Raw genomic sequence first — 14,036 nt, 5'->3', positions numbered from 1 at the left:
TGGCTGTTTTTGTTTCGTTTTGATATGTGAAATCGATGAACTTTTTGAAAATATTGATTGGTTTGAAGTGAACCGATCGTTACTGTTTGTCGAGTGGTGATCTACTCTACGGGTCACGAGTGCCTTTGTTAGTTGTTTTTGTTTCGTTTTGATTGATTGATTGATAGTTTATTGTTGCAAGTAAACAGCAAAGGAGAAGGGAGGAACATGCCATCCCAACCCCCAGGCAGTACATTGTGTGATTATACAGCTAAGGATACATGTGGAAGTAGCATCAGGAAACTAAAAAGATACAATGGTAGGGACAAGTGCTAAAAATAATAAACGCCTTGAGTTAGTCAGGGGAGTAGTTAAAAGCCATTGCGTTGGACTGTGAAATTATCTTTTAGTTACACCTCTTCACCGTGTTCTCGGGCTAACAGTGACATGTATTTCTACGTATAGGCTTAGAGGCTATGCTATAGATCAATACTTTCTGTTGCCTGGTTGTCCATGCTTCCCAGTGTACATGCTTCTTTCTGCTGCCTGGTTGTCCGTGCTTCCCATTGTTCATGCTTCTCCTCCTCCCGTGCAGGCGTGGGCGAGGCATGGCGGAGGCGCAGCAGGCGAAGCGGGCGCGTCTGGTGCTGCAGGATGGCACCGAGTTCCCCGGCGAGGCGTTCGGGGCCACGCAGGCGACGGCGGGGGAAGTGGGTGAGTACTGGGGACACGGGGGGACATTGGGGTGGGTACTGGGGACAGGAAAATGAGAAAACTGGGGGAGTAATGGGGAATCTAATAGGACAGGGTGGGTACTGGGGGACACGAGGGGAGACAGGCGTTAGGTACTGAGGGAGGGTACTGAGGGACACGAGGGGGAGACACAGGGTGGGTACTGGGGGAAATGAGAAAACTGGGGAGGTAGGGATGGGAACTGTGAGAAACTTTGGGTGGGTAGTGGGGGACTTAAGGAATCTGGGGGAACTGGGGATGGGTACTGGGGGTGGGTACTAGAAGCCATGGGGTATCTGAAGGAACTGGGGATGGGTACTAGGGAACATGGGGAATAGCCTATAGGATGGGTACTGGGGGATTTAAGACTAAGGGAAGGCGGGACTGGGGCACGAGAAAACGAAGTAGCTGGGGCTGGGCACTGGGGGACTGGGGACTGGGGGACTGGGATACAGGCAAGTGAGTTCGTCTTTCGCCGTTCAAGTTGTCGGGCGTGTGAGTCATTGCTCTCTCTCTCTCTCTCTCTCTCTCTCTCTCTTGCTCTTGTCTTTTTATTCTCTCTCCTTTCCTCTCCCCTTCTCTTTTCTCCTCTTTTATCATCTCATTTCTTCTCTCATTTTCCTTTCTTTCTCTCCTCTCCTTTCCTCTTCCTTTCTAATTTCTCCTCTTTCCTTTTATCTTCTCATTTCTCCTCTTCTCTTCTCTCCTCTCCAATCATAACAGTAAATTCTAAGTGAAGTTGCGCTCGTATCGTACACTTTTATTTTCCTGGCGCCTGAAGTTGTGTGTCACCGCCTTCAAGTTGTCGTGTTCGTATAGGCGTGAATGTGTCAGTGTTTTCGCGAAGTGAGCAAAACTTTCTCGTTAACTTCTCACTCGGAGCAAGTCGACAAGGGCAGAAGTATTGGTCCCAGGGCGGTGGTGAGGGTGGGGAAGGAGGGTGAATCTAGGGTAGGTTTTGGGGGGAAGATTGAAGAAGGGCGGTGGATGTTGGGGTCTTGCTTTTCTCTCTCTCTCTCTCTCTCTCTCTCTCTCTCTCTCTCTCTCTCTCTCTTTTTCGTTGTTTTTTCTCCCTTTCTCTTTTTCTTTCTTTTTCTCTTATTCTTTCTTATTCTTTGTTTCTTTTTCTTCCTTCATCTTTTTTTATTTATTCTTATTTTCATCTTTTTTCTTTCATTTTTTTTGCTTTTTCTTATATTTCTTTCTCTTTTTTTCTCATTTTCTTCTTTCTTTATCTTTCTCCCTTTTCTCTATTTTCTTTTTCCTTTTTCTTTTTTTTTTCTTTTTTTTCCTTTCTCTTTTTCTTCCTCTCTTCGCCTTTCTCTTCACTTTACTCTCTCTCTCTCTCTCTCTCTCTCTCTCTCTCTCTCTCTCTCTCTCTCTCTCTCTCTCTCTCTCTCTCTCTCTCTCTCTCTCTCTCTCTCTCTCTCTATTCCATTCACCATCATTCATTTTGTCTTGATCTCCGTACACGAATATTAGATTTTTCCTCATTCATTTCCCTTTCATCTAATCTACAAGGCGCATCCATTAATATATATTAGTTCGCATGCTGCAGTATTATGAGTTTCCGTAATTCGGGGTTCTAAAAGGTTATTGATAGTGCTGAAAGAAGAGAGAAGTAATTAGTAAAACTGCTAATCTATAGTTTTTCGTCTCGTGATGCAATACGTTAATATCACAGAGTTATATTCCTAGAGCGCGCGCTATATAACTTTGTGGTTAATATGAAGATGGTTGGTCCGTGCTTCAAACTGTAAAAATGAAGGCCGACATAGAAACAGGCGGATAGAATGAATATTAACCGTTGTCTGGGCCACCGTTGCCAGATTATCGAACTCACAGCATAGTATTTACCGGTTTCTGACGCCTAACTATTGCCAAGAAACATCAGGAATTAACTATTTTAACGATAAATATAAATGAATCTAGTTATTGGGGGCCTAGGAGACGGTTTTGGGTTGGAAGTCGGTAAATATAAGTGGCTGAATAAGACAATCTGGCAACGTTGCACGGGTTATCCAGTGGTTTGCTCGCTATATACGTGTGCGACAACAGCCTTTTTCATGCCCGCCAGCCACTGCCCAATAGTGTGGACGCGGCTCAAAGCTCGTCTGTCCGGAGTAATGGATGTCACGATGGGTGTAGTCACTTTAGTGTGAGGGAATCCAATCCAATACTCCCTCGAAATAGCGACGCTTCATCCGTGCGCTCCCGAACCACCGACCGAACCATGCACGTACCGAAGCGTCCCGAGACTATTCCCTGCAAGTGTGTGGTCATTGCCTCCTTCTAATGTAGCATGATTGAAGATATTTTTATATAACCTTTATGCACAAATAGTTTATAAGACTATCATGTAGCAGCCCTCTGTATTTTATTTTTTTTACAACTGTATCTTCAGCTGTTTATATATAACGTTGCTGTCATGTGTACTAAGAAGTCATTACGTACTCCACACTTACCGCTGACAGACTTTTTACACTTAAATCACCAGTGTGTGTGTGTGTGTGTGTGTGTGTGTGTCGGGGTTATGTCCGGTCAGATTTATTTCACCACACCCGCCATATTATTTTTTCTCCAGAGTCACGTCAGTCCTCTCTCTACTCTGAATGGCGGGAGGATGTTGAACTTGTGTCTTCTTCCTAAACGACATAATCTCCTGCCTTCTTAATCGGCAAAGTAGTTTCTCCATTGTATGCGGCGCTTTCGGCTCACAGCAACAATTTCCTAAGGCCACAAAAAAGAATACTCGGGTTTTCATGAGTATTTTTTTTTACGTTCATGGGGGAGAAACCTTGTCAAACTATCACTGGGCTTTTAAAAAAATAGCCATTAAAATATCAATACAACCTCTACGAAAGCCTTGTCAGGTGTGGGTGTATAGGCCCCGAAGCGTTTGAGAATAGTCTAAGAGCCGATTTCACAGTCCAACAGTGTGTCTTCGTAACAGCCCGAACCAAACTATAGAATCCCATACAATCCAAAATGGTGAGGTCTTCAATGCCACACTAAATACACAAGACTTTTCCTGTTTAGTTTCATCAAATATGTGAACTTAAATATAAACACCAAACACTATACAAGGAAATTTCGAAGGCTCTGGTATTGGTTTGGGAGCTTACTAACCCGTCATGGCGAACTGTGAAACTGGCCCTAAGGTTGGTATTGTCAGATGCTCCCACCCCTCACACCAACTATTTCCAGAGGCCAAAAAGGAGGTTAATCGAGTTCTAATGAGTGTTCTTTTAGGTTCACCGTGCAGAAGAAGGCTCAGACTACCACCAGGGTCATAAAAGTACCCCTGGAAATGCCCTAAACTCCCATGAAAGACTAGTAAATCACGTGTTCTTGGGCGCAGAAATGTTTAAAAATATGGCCCAAGTCTATTCATTGGGTGGGCCGTGCTGAGGCGTGTTAAACAGTTCGTGACGCAGCAGAGCACAAACAACTGAGGGATCGATGCGCCGAGTCAGCCATTCTTTCTAACACGTTCGTAGCCCCTCGTCCCTCAATCCTATGCAAGAGTTGAGCGTCACGACTCCCTCACCGGCTACTGCAGATCAACCACCCCAGACAAACAGATAGACCGTGCAAATCCCCTGTCTCCCAGATTAAAAACCATGCACTAGACAGACATTTGTGTGTGTGTGTGTGTGTGTGTGTGTGTGTATGTGTGTGTGTGTGTGTGTGTGTGTGTGTGTGTGTGTGTGTGTGTTGACTAATTGTATTTTAAAACGACAGTCCCGCCCTAATGAAAGATATTTTGTGTATACTATTGACACACACACACACACACACACACACACACACACTAAAAGGTTCATTATTATTATTTTTTTTTGTGTGTGTGTGTGTGTGTTCATCTCTCAGCTTTCATTATAGTGAGTAGTCGATCTGTATTTCCTTATCTATCTTTATCTATCTACTTAAAAATATCTACATCTATCTGTCTGCGTGCCTGTGTGTGTGTGTGTGTGTGTGTGTGTGTGTGTGTGTGTGTGTGTCCAACTATCTACCTATCCAACTATCAACTTATCAAACAACCTATCTATCAATGTATGTCTATCTATCTAACCATCTGACCCCCTCCCCGTGTGTTTCAGTGTTCCAGACGGGCATGGTTGGCTATCCCGAGGCCCTGACAGACCCCTCGTACTGCGGCCAGCTTCTCGTGTTGACCTATCCGCTGGTGGGCAACTACGGCGTCCCCGACACCTCCCTCCTCGACACAAACGGCCTGCCCAAGTAAGTCTATCCAGAGCCGTAGAATAGATGAGTTTAGCCACCTTCATCTCAGGCGCCAGGAGGTTCTAGGGGGTGAGACTACTGCCCCCCACCCCCCCCACCTATCTGCTAAAAGGTCAACCCGGAATAAAGTAGTCATATTTTACCCATGAAAACATAATTTGTGTCTTGATAATAATATGCCTACTCCTGCTACATTTTTACCCAATTTTTCAAAACTCCCCTCAGCTGTTTTGCCTCGCTGAGCTCGAGACGAAACCGAAACCCTGATCGTATCTTTTATCTACCAACGTAAAAGCAGAAAATGAACCGGGTCAAAAGTTTCAGGATAAGGAGATATACACACACTGTTTTATAGAGAATAGCAAGATAAATAAGAAAAGTAAGACGGACCAGGTTAAGATTCGTTTTAGTACCGTACCAGTATTTCATTATCTGCCTTATGAGACATCACTAGCTCTTCATATATCTTTTCTTCAAACATTCAACAATCGTGGAAACGCTTTCAAAATCCAATTCATGATATTCTAGACCTCATCACCCCGGAGAGAGAGAGAGAGAGAGAGAGAGAGAGAGAAAACGTAAACAAATCCTTCATTAGTCGTTTGAACGTTTCTTGTCTCAACTCTTTGTTCGTTTCCTTGCTCTCTGTGGCATTTTCTGCTGCCCTCCTCCTCTCCCTGAAAACACATCTTCGTCAGCATCATTACAAGCAGAAGCACATTTTGTTGACTCAGAATGTAGAAGAAAGAGACGGTACGTGGTGTTAAGAGGAAGGAAGGAGGAGGAGGAAGATAGGAGAGGGGGAGAAGGAGGAAAATAAAATAGATGGAAGAAGAGAAATAAAAGAAAAGGAAGATAAGAAAAATAATTGTAGTTACATAGACAAAAATAGCGAAACCAAAACCTAAAGAATCACCAGCATCAGGAAATAGCTATGACGAAGGTATAGAGAAGTACTAATGCTGTTTTTATTATCTTACAGAAATGTGGAGAGCCGCCGTGTGTGGGTGGCGGGGCTGGTGGTGGGTGAGGTGTGCGAGCAGCCCTCCCACTGGGCCGCCTCCCGCACCCTGAACCAGTGGCTGATCGCTGAGGGGATCTGTGGTATCCAGGGCATCGACACCCGTGCCCTCACCAAGAAGTGGGTGATGAGGCTTAGCTGTTTGGGGGGGCGGGTGTTATTCTATAGTTTTTTGTAGTATATGTTTTGGGGGGTTGAAAGGGGAGGGAAGCTGGTGTTTGAGGTGTATTTTTTTTTTTTCTTTTCTATTTCGCCCTCGCCAAGAAGTGGGTGAGGAGGCTTGGATGTTTGGGGGGTGGGTGTTATTCTATAGTTTTTTTGTAGTATATGTTTAGGGGGTTGAAGGGGGAGGGAAGCTGGTGTTTGAGGTGTTTTTGTATTTTTTTCTTTCTGGTCTTATGTCTTGTCTCATCTTTGTTTTTCATCTCTCTTCTCTCTTATATCTTAATTTGTTTACTTGTTTTTCTTCTTCCTCTTTTCTTCATCCTCTCTTCTTTTCTTCTTTTCTTCTTCCTCTTCTTCTTTTCTTCTTTTTCTTCGTCTTGAGGGATAGCTTAAGGATTTTTTTTTTGTCACCTCAATATAGTTTGCTAAGTTTTATTATTCTACTGCATCAAAAAAGTTGCCTAACCATCTAATAATTTCCATTGCTATAGAGGTCTTAATTTTAGATAATAAGTAACATTGATGAAAAGAAATAGGAGTAGAAAAGGAAGGAAGGAAGGATAAGGAGGATAATAGCAAAGGGGGGAAGGGAGAGGAAAATAGAGATGGAGGAAGAGGAAAATGAAATGAAGAGAGAATGGGGAAGAAGGAAGGGAAGGGAAAAGTACAAAGTTAGAAAGAGGAATAAAGAAATGGGAGGCAGAGGAGGACGAGAAGAAGAAAAAGAAGAAAAAAATTAATAAAGCAATAAAAAGGAAAACTAAAAAGAGGAAGGAAGAGGCACAAAAGGAAAAGGAAGAAAAGGAAACATTAGAAAAGCTTAAGAAAGAGTTGAATGACAAATAAAGAAGAAAGGGGTGTTAAAAAGGAGGAGAAACGAATAGATAACCAAAGGAGGAGGAAGAGGAGGAAATATAGGATAGTGGAAGGAAAGAGAAGAGGAAAATAAAGGAGGAGGAAGGGGAGGAAAATAATGAAGGAAGAGGAAGAAGAAGAGGAGGCAGCTATTGATGTATAATGAGCTCATTGAAAATCAGTCACCTGGGTTCTTTGTACCAGGAAGAGGAGGAGGAGGAAGAGGAGAAGGAGGAGAAGGAAGAAGAAGAAGAGAAAAAGGATGAAGAAGATGAGGAGGAAGAAAAATTAGTAAAATCAATAGAGGAGGAGGAGGAGGAGATAAAAATAAGAAGAAAATGAAAAAAAGCACAAAGTTAGAAAGAGGAATAAAGATAGAGGAGGAGGAGGAGAAAAGGAAGAAATAAAATAAATAAATAAAAAAGAAAAAGCATTGAGAGTGAAAAGAGGAAGAGGAGGAGGAGGAGAGTAATAGGAGTTTATTAACCTTTTATAATTAAGTATAATAACTCCCCTCTCCCTTCCTCCTCCTCTCTCTCCCTCCTTCCCTCCCTCCCTCCCTCCCTTCCTTTCCTTCTAATATCTCCTTTGAATTCTTTCCTTTTATCTCTCCCCCTCCTCCTTCCTCCCTTCCATCATCTCCCCTTCATTATAATTTTTTTTTTCTCTCTCTCTCTCTCTCTCTCTCTCTCTCTCTCTCTCTCTCTCTCTCTCTCTCTCTCTCTCTCTCTCTCTCTCTCTCTCTCTCTCTCTCTCTCTCTCTCTCTCTCTCTCTCTCTCTCTCTCCACTGTCCTTCCTTCTTCCTCTTCTCTTTTCTTCTTTTTTCCTTTCCTCTCCATCCTCTCCTCTTCTTCCCTTATCTACCTTCTCCCATTCTTTCTTCCTTACTCACTCTCTTCCTCTCCCTCTATTCTCTGCTGTCTTCTCTTCCCTCTTACCTCTTCCTTTATTGACCTCTCCCTCTCCTTCTTTTTCCTTTTCTTTATTGCACTTTCTCCTCATCCTTGGTCTTACCTTCCTACTCCTATCTTCTTTCCATCCCTTTTTCTTCTACCATCATCCCTTATTGACCTCTCTTCCACCCTAAGGATCCGGGAGCATGGATCACTCCTGGGCAAGATCGTGGTGGATGGAGGGGACGACCCGGCTTTCTATGACCCCAACAAGGTCAATCTCGTCGACCAGGTGTCCATCAAGGTGGGTCAAGAAAAGCTACGTTGGTCAGGCCAGGTTAATAGTGTTGTTATTTTTTATGTATTTTATTCTTTTTTATAGTAAAGGAAAGTGCTCAAGGGAATAAGGAAATAGTCTACTAGTTGCTAATTTATGAGACATTAGTTTTTTTATTATGCTCTCAGGGAAAACAGTAGAAAAGGATGGAAGAAAAGGTGAAGGAGGAAAAAAATGAGAGAAAAGGGGGATGGAGGAAAGTACAGTAAGGAGGGAAGGAGGGAAGGAAGAAAGAGGAAGAGAGGGAGGGAAGGAGAGAAGGAGGCGGAGAAAGGAGAAGTAAATAAGGAAGGATGGTAAGAGAGAGAGAGAGAAGGAAAGTGAGAAAGGAGAAGTAAATAAGAAAGAATGGCAGAGAGAGAGAGAGAGAGAGAGAGAGAGATCATGATATTAGTGTTTTTATTTTTATTTTGTTGCAATTTTTTATTATCATCAGACAGTATTTTCAGCTATTTACAACCAGTTACTATATTATAAGACAGTACCCCCCTTTTATTTTCCTTTTCTGTAACCTCATCCTCCACCCTGACACCCTTAACTAGTAGCCTTTTTTATTTTCCTTTTCTGTAACCTCATCCTCCACCCTGACACCCTTAACTCCACACCCTCGCCACAGGAGCCACGCATCTACAACCCCGATGGAGAGGTGCGGGTGTTGGTGGTGGACCTGGGGCTCAAGAACAACCAGCTGCGGTGCCTCCTGAAGTGGCGTGCCTGCGTGACGGTCGTGCCCTGGGACCACCAGCTCGACCCCACCCAGTATGACGGCCTCTTCCTCAGCAATGGGCCAGGTTAGTGTTGGATGGGAGGTTTTGTTTTCTCTGTTTATTTTGTTTTATTTTTTCTTATCTTCAATCTTTCCTTTATTTTGTCCCTTGTATTCCCATTCCCTCTCATTTTCATTCACCGTTCCCTTCATTCCCCTCCACCCTTCCCTTTACCTTCCTCCACCCCTCTGTTCATCTTCCTCCATTCTTCCCTTCATCTCTAACCTTTCTTTTACCTTCCTCCATCTTTCCCTTCATCTTCAACCTTCTTTCTTCCTTACTTTTATGGACTGGTAGATCTTCTGATAATAGGTTATTCTCTCCCTTACTTATCATCCCATTCTCAGCCTTGGTAGTGTATATCATTTTTCCTATTGACAAACCTGAATGGATTTTTATATCACATCTGTCTATATGAGCTTGGAGTCGTAGGGTGGGCCAAGCAATGCGCCCCCTGATGTATGTCCCCATTGATTGTCTGTATCTAGTAACACCTATATTACTCTTTTCTATCCTTTTTCTCACTCTTGTTTATGTGATCCTTGCCATTTCTTACCTCAGTGTGTCCTTACCTGCCTCCCCCCTCATTCAGGTGACCCCCAGATGTGCAGCACCACCGTGGAACACCTGCGCTCGGTGATGGCCGCCAGCGTCACCAAGCCCATCTTCGGCATCTGTCTCGGCCACCAGCTGCTCTCCGTGGCTGCCGGTTGTGGGACCTACAAGATGAAGTGAGAGCTGGGTGGGGTTTGTGGGTGGGGGGCATGGGTGGTTATGGGTGGGGGGGAGAGGGGGAATGTGTGGATGAGTGGGTGAGGATGTAGGTGGGTGTGGGTGTGGGTGGAAATATAGGTGGATGGGTGTGGGTGTGGGGGGGTATAGTTGGGTGTGGGTGTAGGTGTGGGTATGGGTATAGTTGGGTGTTGGTGTGGGTTGGGGAATAGGTGTGGGTGGGTGGGTGGGTGAATGTGTGTGTATGCATTTACCGAAGTTGTAATATATAGGGTCAGGGGAACTCCCAGGATTGGCGTCGTAAGGTGGGAGAGGTGATGCGCCCCCTGGCATATACTCCCATTGATTGATTGATTAATACCAACTCCACTTCACAAAAATGAAAAAGAAAAGTGACTGTCTTCTAATAACATCCCCCCACAGGTATGGTAATCGTGGCCACAACCAGCCCTGCATGCACGAGGGTTCGCGGCGCTGCTTCATCACTGCGCAGAACCACGGCTACGCGGTGGACACGGCCACGGTGCCACCAGACTGGGTGTCGCTCTTCACCAACAAGAATGACGGGTCCAACGAGGGCTTGGTGCACCGCTCCATGCCCTTCTTCAGGTGTGTGTATATTCACCTACTTGTGCCCTACAGGAGTAAATCAAGCTTGCAAGTCACCGGTCTGAAGGCCTTGGGTTTTCTCTCGTGGGTTACACACCCTTGGCTTTGTCAGACCACCACCCTGGGAGGTGGGACACAACTTTGGTGTCTATGCACTGCTGGGTGGGCAGAGGCATGGGTGTGAGGAGACTTCCCATCTGTCTCCATTACTCCTGGGAATCAAAACTGAGATTTTTTGGGATGTGATCTTACTCTTAGTATGCTAATCACACATATACACATACTGTGTGTATGTGTGTGTTTTTCATGCATACATGTGTACATTTGTGTATATGAGATGCATAAGGGCAATATTACTTAATTAATATTTCAATTTGTTAAATATGTTGACATTAACAAAACAGTTAAGGCATCCATAGGCAAAAACAAACAAAAATTGTCACCCAATCCACATCAATCACCCTTACAAATACACACACCTCAGCATTATCTTCCTCACCACCCTCCCACCACACACAGCCACCCTCACAACCCAGTACCACCACCTTCCTTCCTCTCACCTTCCCAAACAGTGTACAGTTCCACGCTGGACCTGAGAAAAATTGATGAAAAGAGAGATTTATCAACCAACCCCCACCAACCACTCAACCCCCACCACCCCACCTTATGCTTACCCTCACCTTATAACACCTCCCTCCCTCCCCGCCAGTGTCCAGTTCCACCCCGAGCACTGTGCCGGGCCCGAGGACTTGGAGAGCCTGTTTGATGTGTTCCTGGAGGCGGCACGACAGGCCAGCCATGGGGTGACGCGCGACACTTGGGACCTTCCAGCCACGCTCACCTCCCACCTCCTGTATAAGTGAGTTTGGGGGCACCCTGTCATGTTTTTTTTTTTCTTTGTTTTTTTCCATCTGCTCTGTTGCACTTTATTTTTTTAAGGTTATATGTATGTGTTTGTGTCGTTCTTACTCTTCTTTTTTGTTTTATTACTATTGTGCTTTGTGTCCTCCTTCCTTTTCTTCTCTTTCCTTTATTACTGTGTTGGTGTTAGAGTATTTTTCTCTTCCTCCTTCTCACTCCTTCTCTCTATCATATTTTTTCTTTCTGTGGTCTTGGTTTGTGTGTTGCTTCATATCCAGTCTTCTCCTTCTCTTTCTTCTCTGCTTCAGAAATATGTCGCTATATGTTTTGTTTTTTCTCCTCCTCCTCCTCATCGTCATCATCTTTGTCAAATGCAGACACGGGGCGATTACTTATGTTATGTAATCGATTACGATTACCTCATATTTTCACGATTATGATTATGATTGCACTAAAATTAGGTGTAATCGATTATGATTACTATTACATGATGTATTAATCGTGATTACAATCATGATTACAGTAAGGACTGAAAGGTGAACTTGCAAATTTCATACCCATGTACCCTAGTAAATATTTAATTGGTTGAGTTACTACAGATATTTAGAGTACATACTTGTGTATGAGAAACTATTAACTAAAACTTTGCTAATGTAATCGCAAAAGTAATCATGATTACGATTACATTTTCAATGTATTCGATTACGATTACTTAAAAAATATAAGAGGGTAATCAATTACGATAATAAATGTCATTGCTCTTTGCTCCTCTTTACTCATTATTCCTCCTGTATGTTGTAAGTATATAGTCTCCGTGCCCTTAATTTGCTATAAGAACCAGTACGCATTTGTCACATTAACCCATTGTTCTCCAGGCCCATCCCCGAGGTGCCCCAGGCTGAGATTGGTAAGCTGCCCAACAAGATACTCATTCTGGGCTCCGGCGGGCTTTCCATCGGCCAGGCGGGGGAGTTTGACTATTCCGGTGAGTCCTGCTTCCTTGCCTTGTTCAGTGTGTCCTCTGTTCCATGTGTGTGTGTGTGTGTGTGTTCTTCCTTCTTCTGGTGCATTTAAATATTTGTTTTTTTGACATTTATTTATTTTGTTGGTACATTTTATTGAGGAGTGTCATGCTTCCATTTCCTTGCTCAATGTCTTGTGATATTAGTGTATGTCAATCTTTCCTATTTTTTTTTATTTGTTTTAGCTGATTGATTGATTGAGTTGTTGAAGTGAGTCATGTCTCCCTCTCATTGTGGTGTGATTCTTATTTTCTTAGTGTGTTCATCTTTCCTTCTTTTTGGTGATTGGTACCAGTAGTGAAATTTTTACTTTCTCTTAAATAGTTAATTCTCTACTAATCCTCTCTCTTGTGATGGTGTTCTAAACTCTTCAACCTCACCATTCTGTCCATCTATTAGCAAATTTATACGTTCATGTTGTGTAATTAATGTTCATCTTTCCTTCTTTTTTGTGATTAATACCAGTAGTGAGATTTTTACTTTCTCTTAAATAGTTAATTCTCTACTATTCCTCTTTCTAATGATGGTGTTCTAAACTGTTCAACCTCACCATTCTGTCCATCCATTAGCAAATTTATACGTTCATGTTGTGTAATTAATGTTCATCTTTCCTTCTTTTTGGTGATTAATACCAGTAGTGAAATTTTTACTTTCTCATAAATACTTAATTGTCTACTAATCCTCTTTCTTGTGATGGTGTTCTAAACTCTTCAACCTTACCATTCTGTCCATCCATTATCTGTCCATCCATTAGCAAATTTATACGTTCATGTTGTGTTGTGAGATTAATAGTTAATGCATTACTATTCCTCTTTCTTGTGATTAATACCAGTAGTGAAATTTTTACTTTCTCTTAAATAGTTAATTCTCTACTATTCCTCTTTCTTGTGATGCTGTTCTAAAAACTTCAGCGTCATCATTCTGTCCATCCATTAGCAAGTTCATACGTTCATGTTGTGTTGTGAGATTTTTACTTTCTCTTAAATAGTTAATTCTCTACTAATCCTCTTTCTTGTGATGGTGTTCTAAACTCTTCAACCTTTCCATTCTGTCCATCCATTAGCAAGTTTATACGTTCATGTTGTGTTGTGAGATTTTTACTTTCTCATAAATAGTTAATGCATTACTATTCCTCTTTCTTGTGATGCTGTTCTAAAAACTTCAGCGTCATCATTTTGTCCATCCATTAGTAAGTTTATACGTTCATGTTGTGTAATTAATGTCTGCTCCAAACATGCTATTTCTATTATTGCTTTTTACTGACACGGTATATCCCTTGTTACTTCAGCTCAACGTTGCCAGGTTGTCGTACTCTGCCTCTTATGTTTGCCGATTTCCGACCCAAAAACTGCTTGCATCACCCAAATAACTGCCTTCATATATGGTTATCGTTTAAATGGTTAAATATTGATGCTTCTCGGCAACAGTTATGGGCCAGAAACCAGTAAATACGCGGCTCTGAGTACGATAATCCGTCATCGGTGCTTCAGCTATATATACTACTACATCCATGACTACAGCCGCTACTATACCTGCAACTTCTACCACTACTTTCACCAGCACAGCACTAACAACCCCCCCAACACACAGGTTCCCAAGCCATCAAGGCCATGAAGGAGGAGGGGGTGGAGTCTGTGCTCATGAACCCCAATATTGCCACCGTGCAGACCAGCAAGGGACTGGCCGACAAGGTGTACTTCCTGCCCATCACACCCTCCTATGTTGAGCAGGTGAGGAGGTTGGCAATTGAGTATACTTGCAAGGGAGGAATGAAGTTATCTATGTATCTATATAGTTCTTATTCTCCGAAG

General features: G+C 43.0%; 1 protein-coding gene across 7 annotated transcripts in view; it reads left to right on the top strand.

Annotated features, from left to right (window-relative positions):
• Positions 1-14,036, top strand: part of LOC127005653 (CAD protein-like) — a 167,150-nt gene that overhangs the window by 45,839 nt on the left and 107,275 nt on the right. For all 7 annotated transcript variants that reach the window (XM_050874733.1, XM_050874735.1, XM_050874737.1 and 4 more), the window contains exons 2-11: positions 575-693; positions 4,818-4,959; positions 5,945-6,103; positions 8,093-8,201; positions 8,851-9,025; positions 9,594-9,732; positions 10,157-10,342; positions 11,052-11,201; positions 12,079-12,188; positions 13,816-13,955. In XM_050874733.1, coding sequence (XP_050730690.1) covers positions 588-693; positions 4,818-4,959; positions 5,945-6,103; positions 8,093-8,201; positions 8,851-9,025; positions 9,594-9,732; positions 10,157-10,342; positions 11,052-11,201; positions 12,079-12,188; positions 13,816-13,955 — 1,416 coding nt within the window. In that variant the 5' untranslated portion in view covers positions 575-587. The remainder of the gene's footprint in view (positions 1-574; positions 694-4,817; positions 4,960-5,944; positions 6,104-8,092; positions 8,202-8,850; positions 9,026-9,593; positions 9,733-10,156; positions 10,343-11,051; positions 11,202-12,078; positions 12,189-13,815; positions 13,956-14,036) is intronic.

This window comes from Eriocheir sinensis, chromosome 30, assembly GCF_024679095.1.
Source record: "Eriocheir sinensis breed Jianghai 21 chromosome 30, ASM2467909v1, whole genome shotgun sequence".
In the NCBI taxonomy this organism is placed as follows: Eukaryota; Metazoa; Arthropoda; class Malacostraca; order Decapoda; family Varunidae; genus Eriocheir; species Eriocheir sinensis.
Note: the sequence above shows the minus strand (reverse complement) of the source record. Positions and strands in the feature narration are given on the sequence as shown.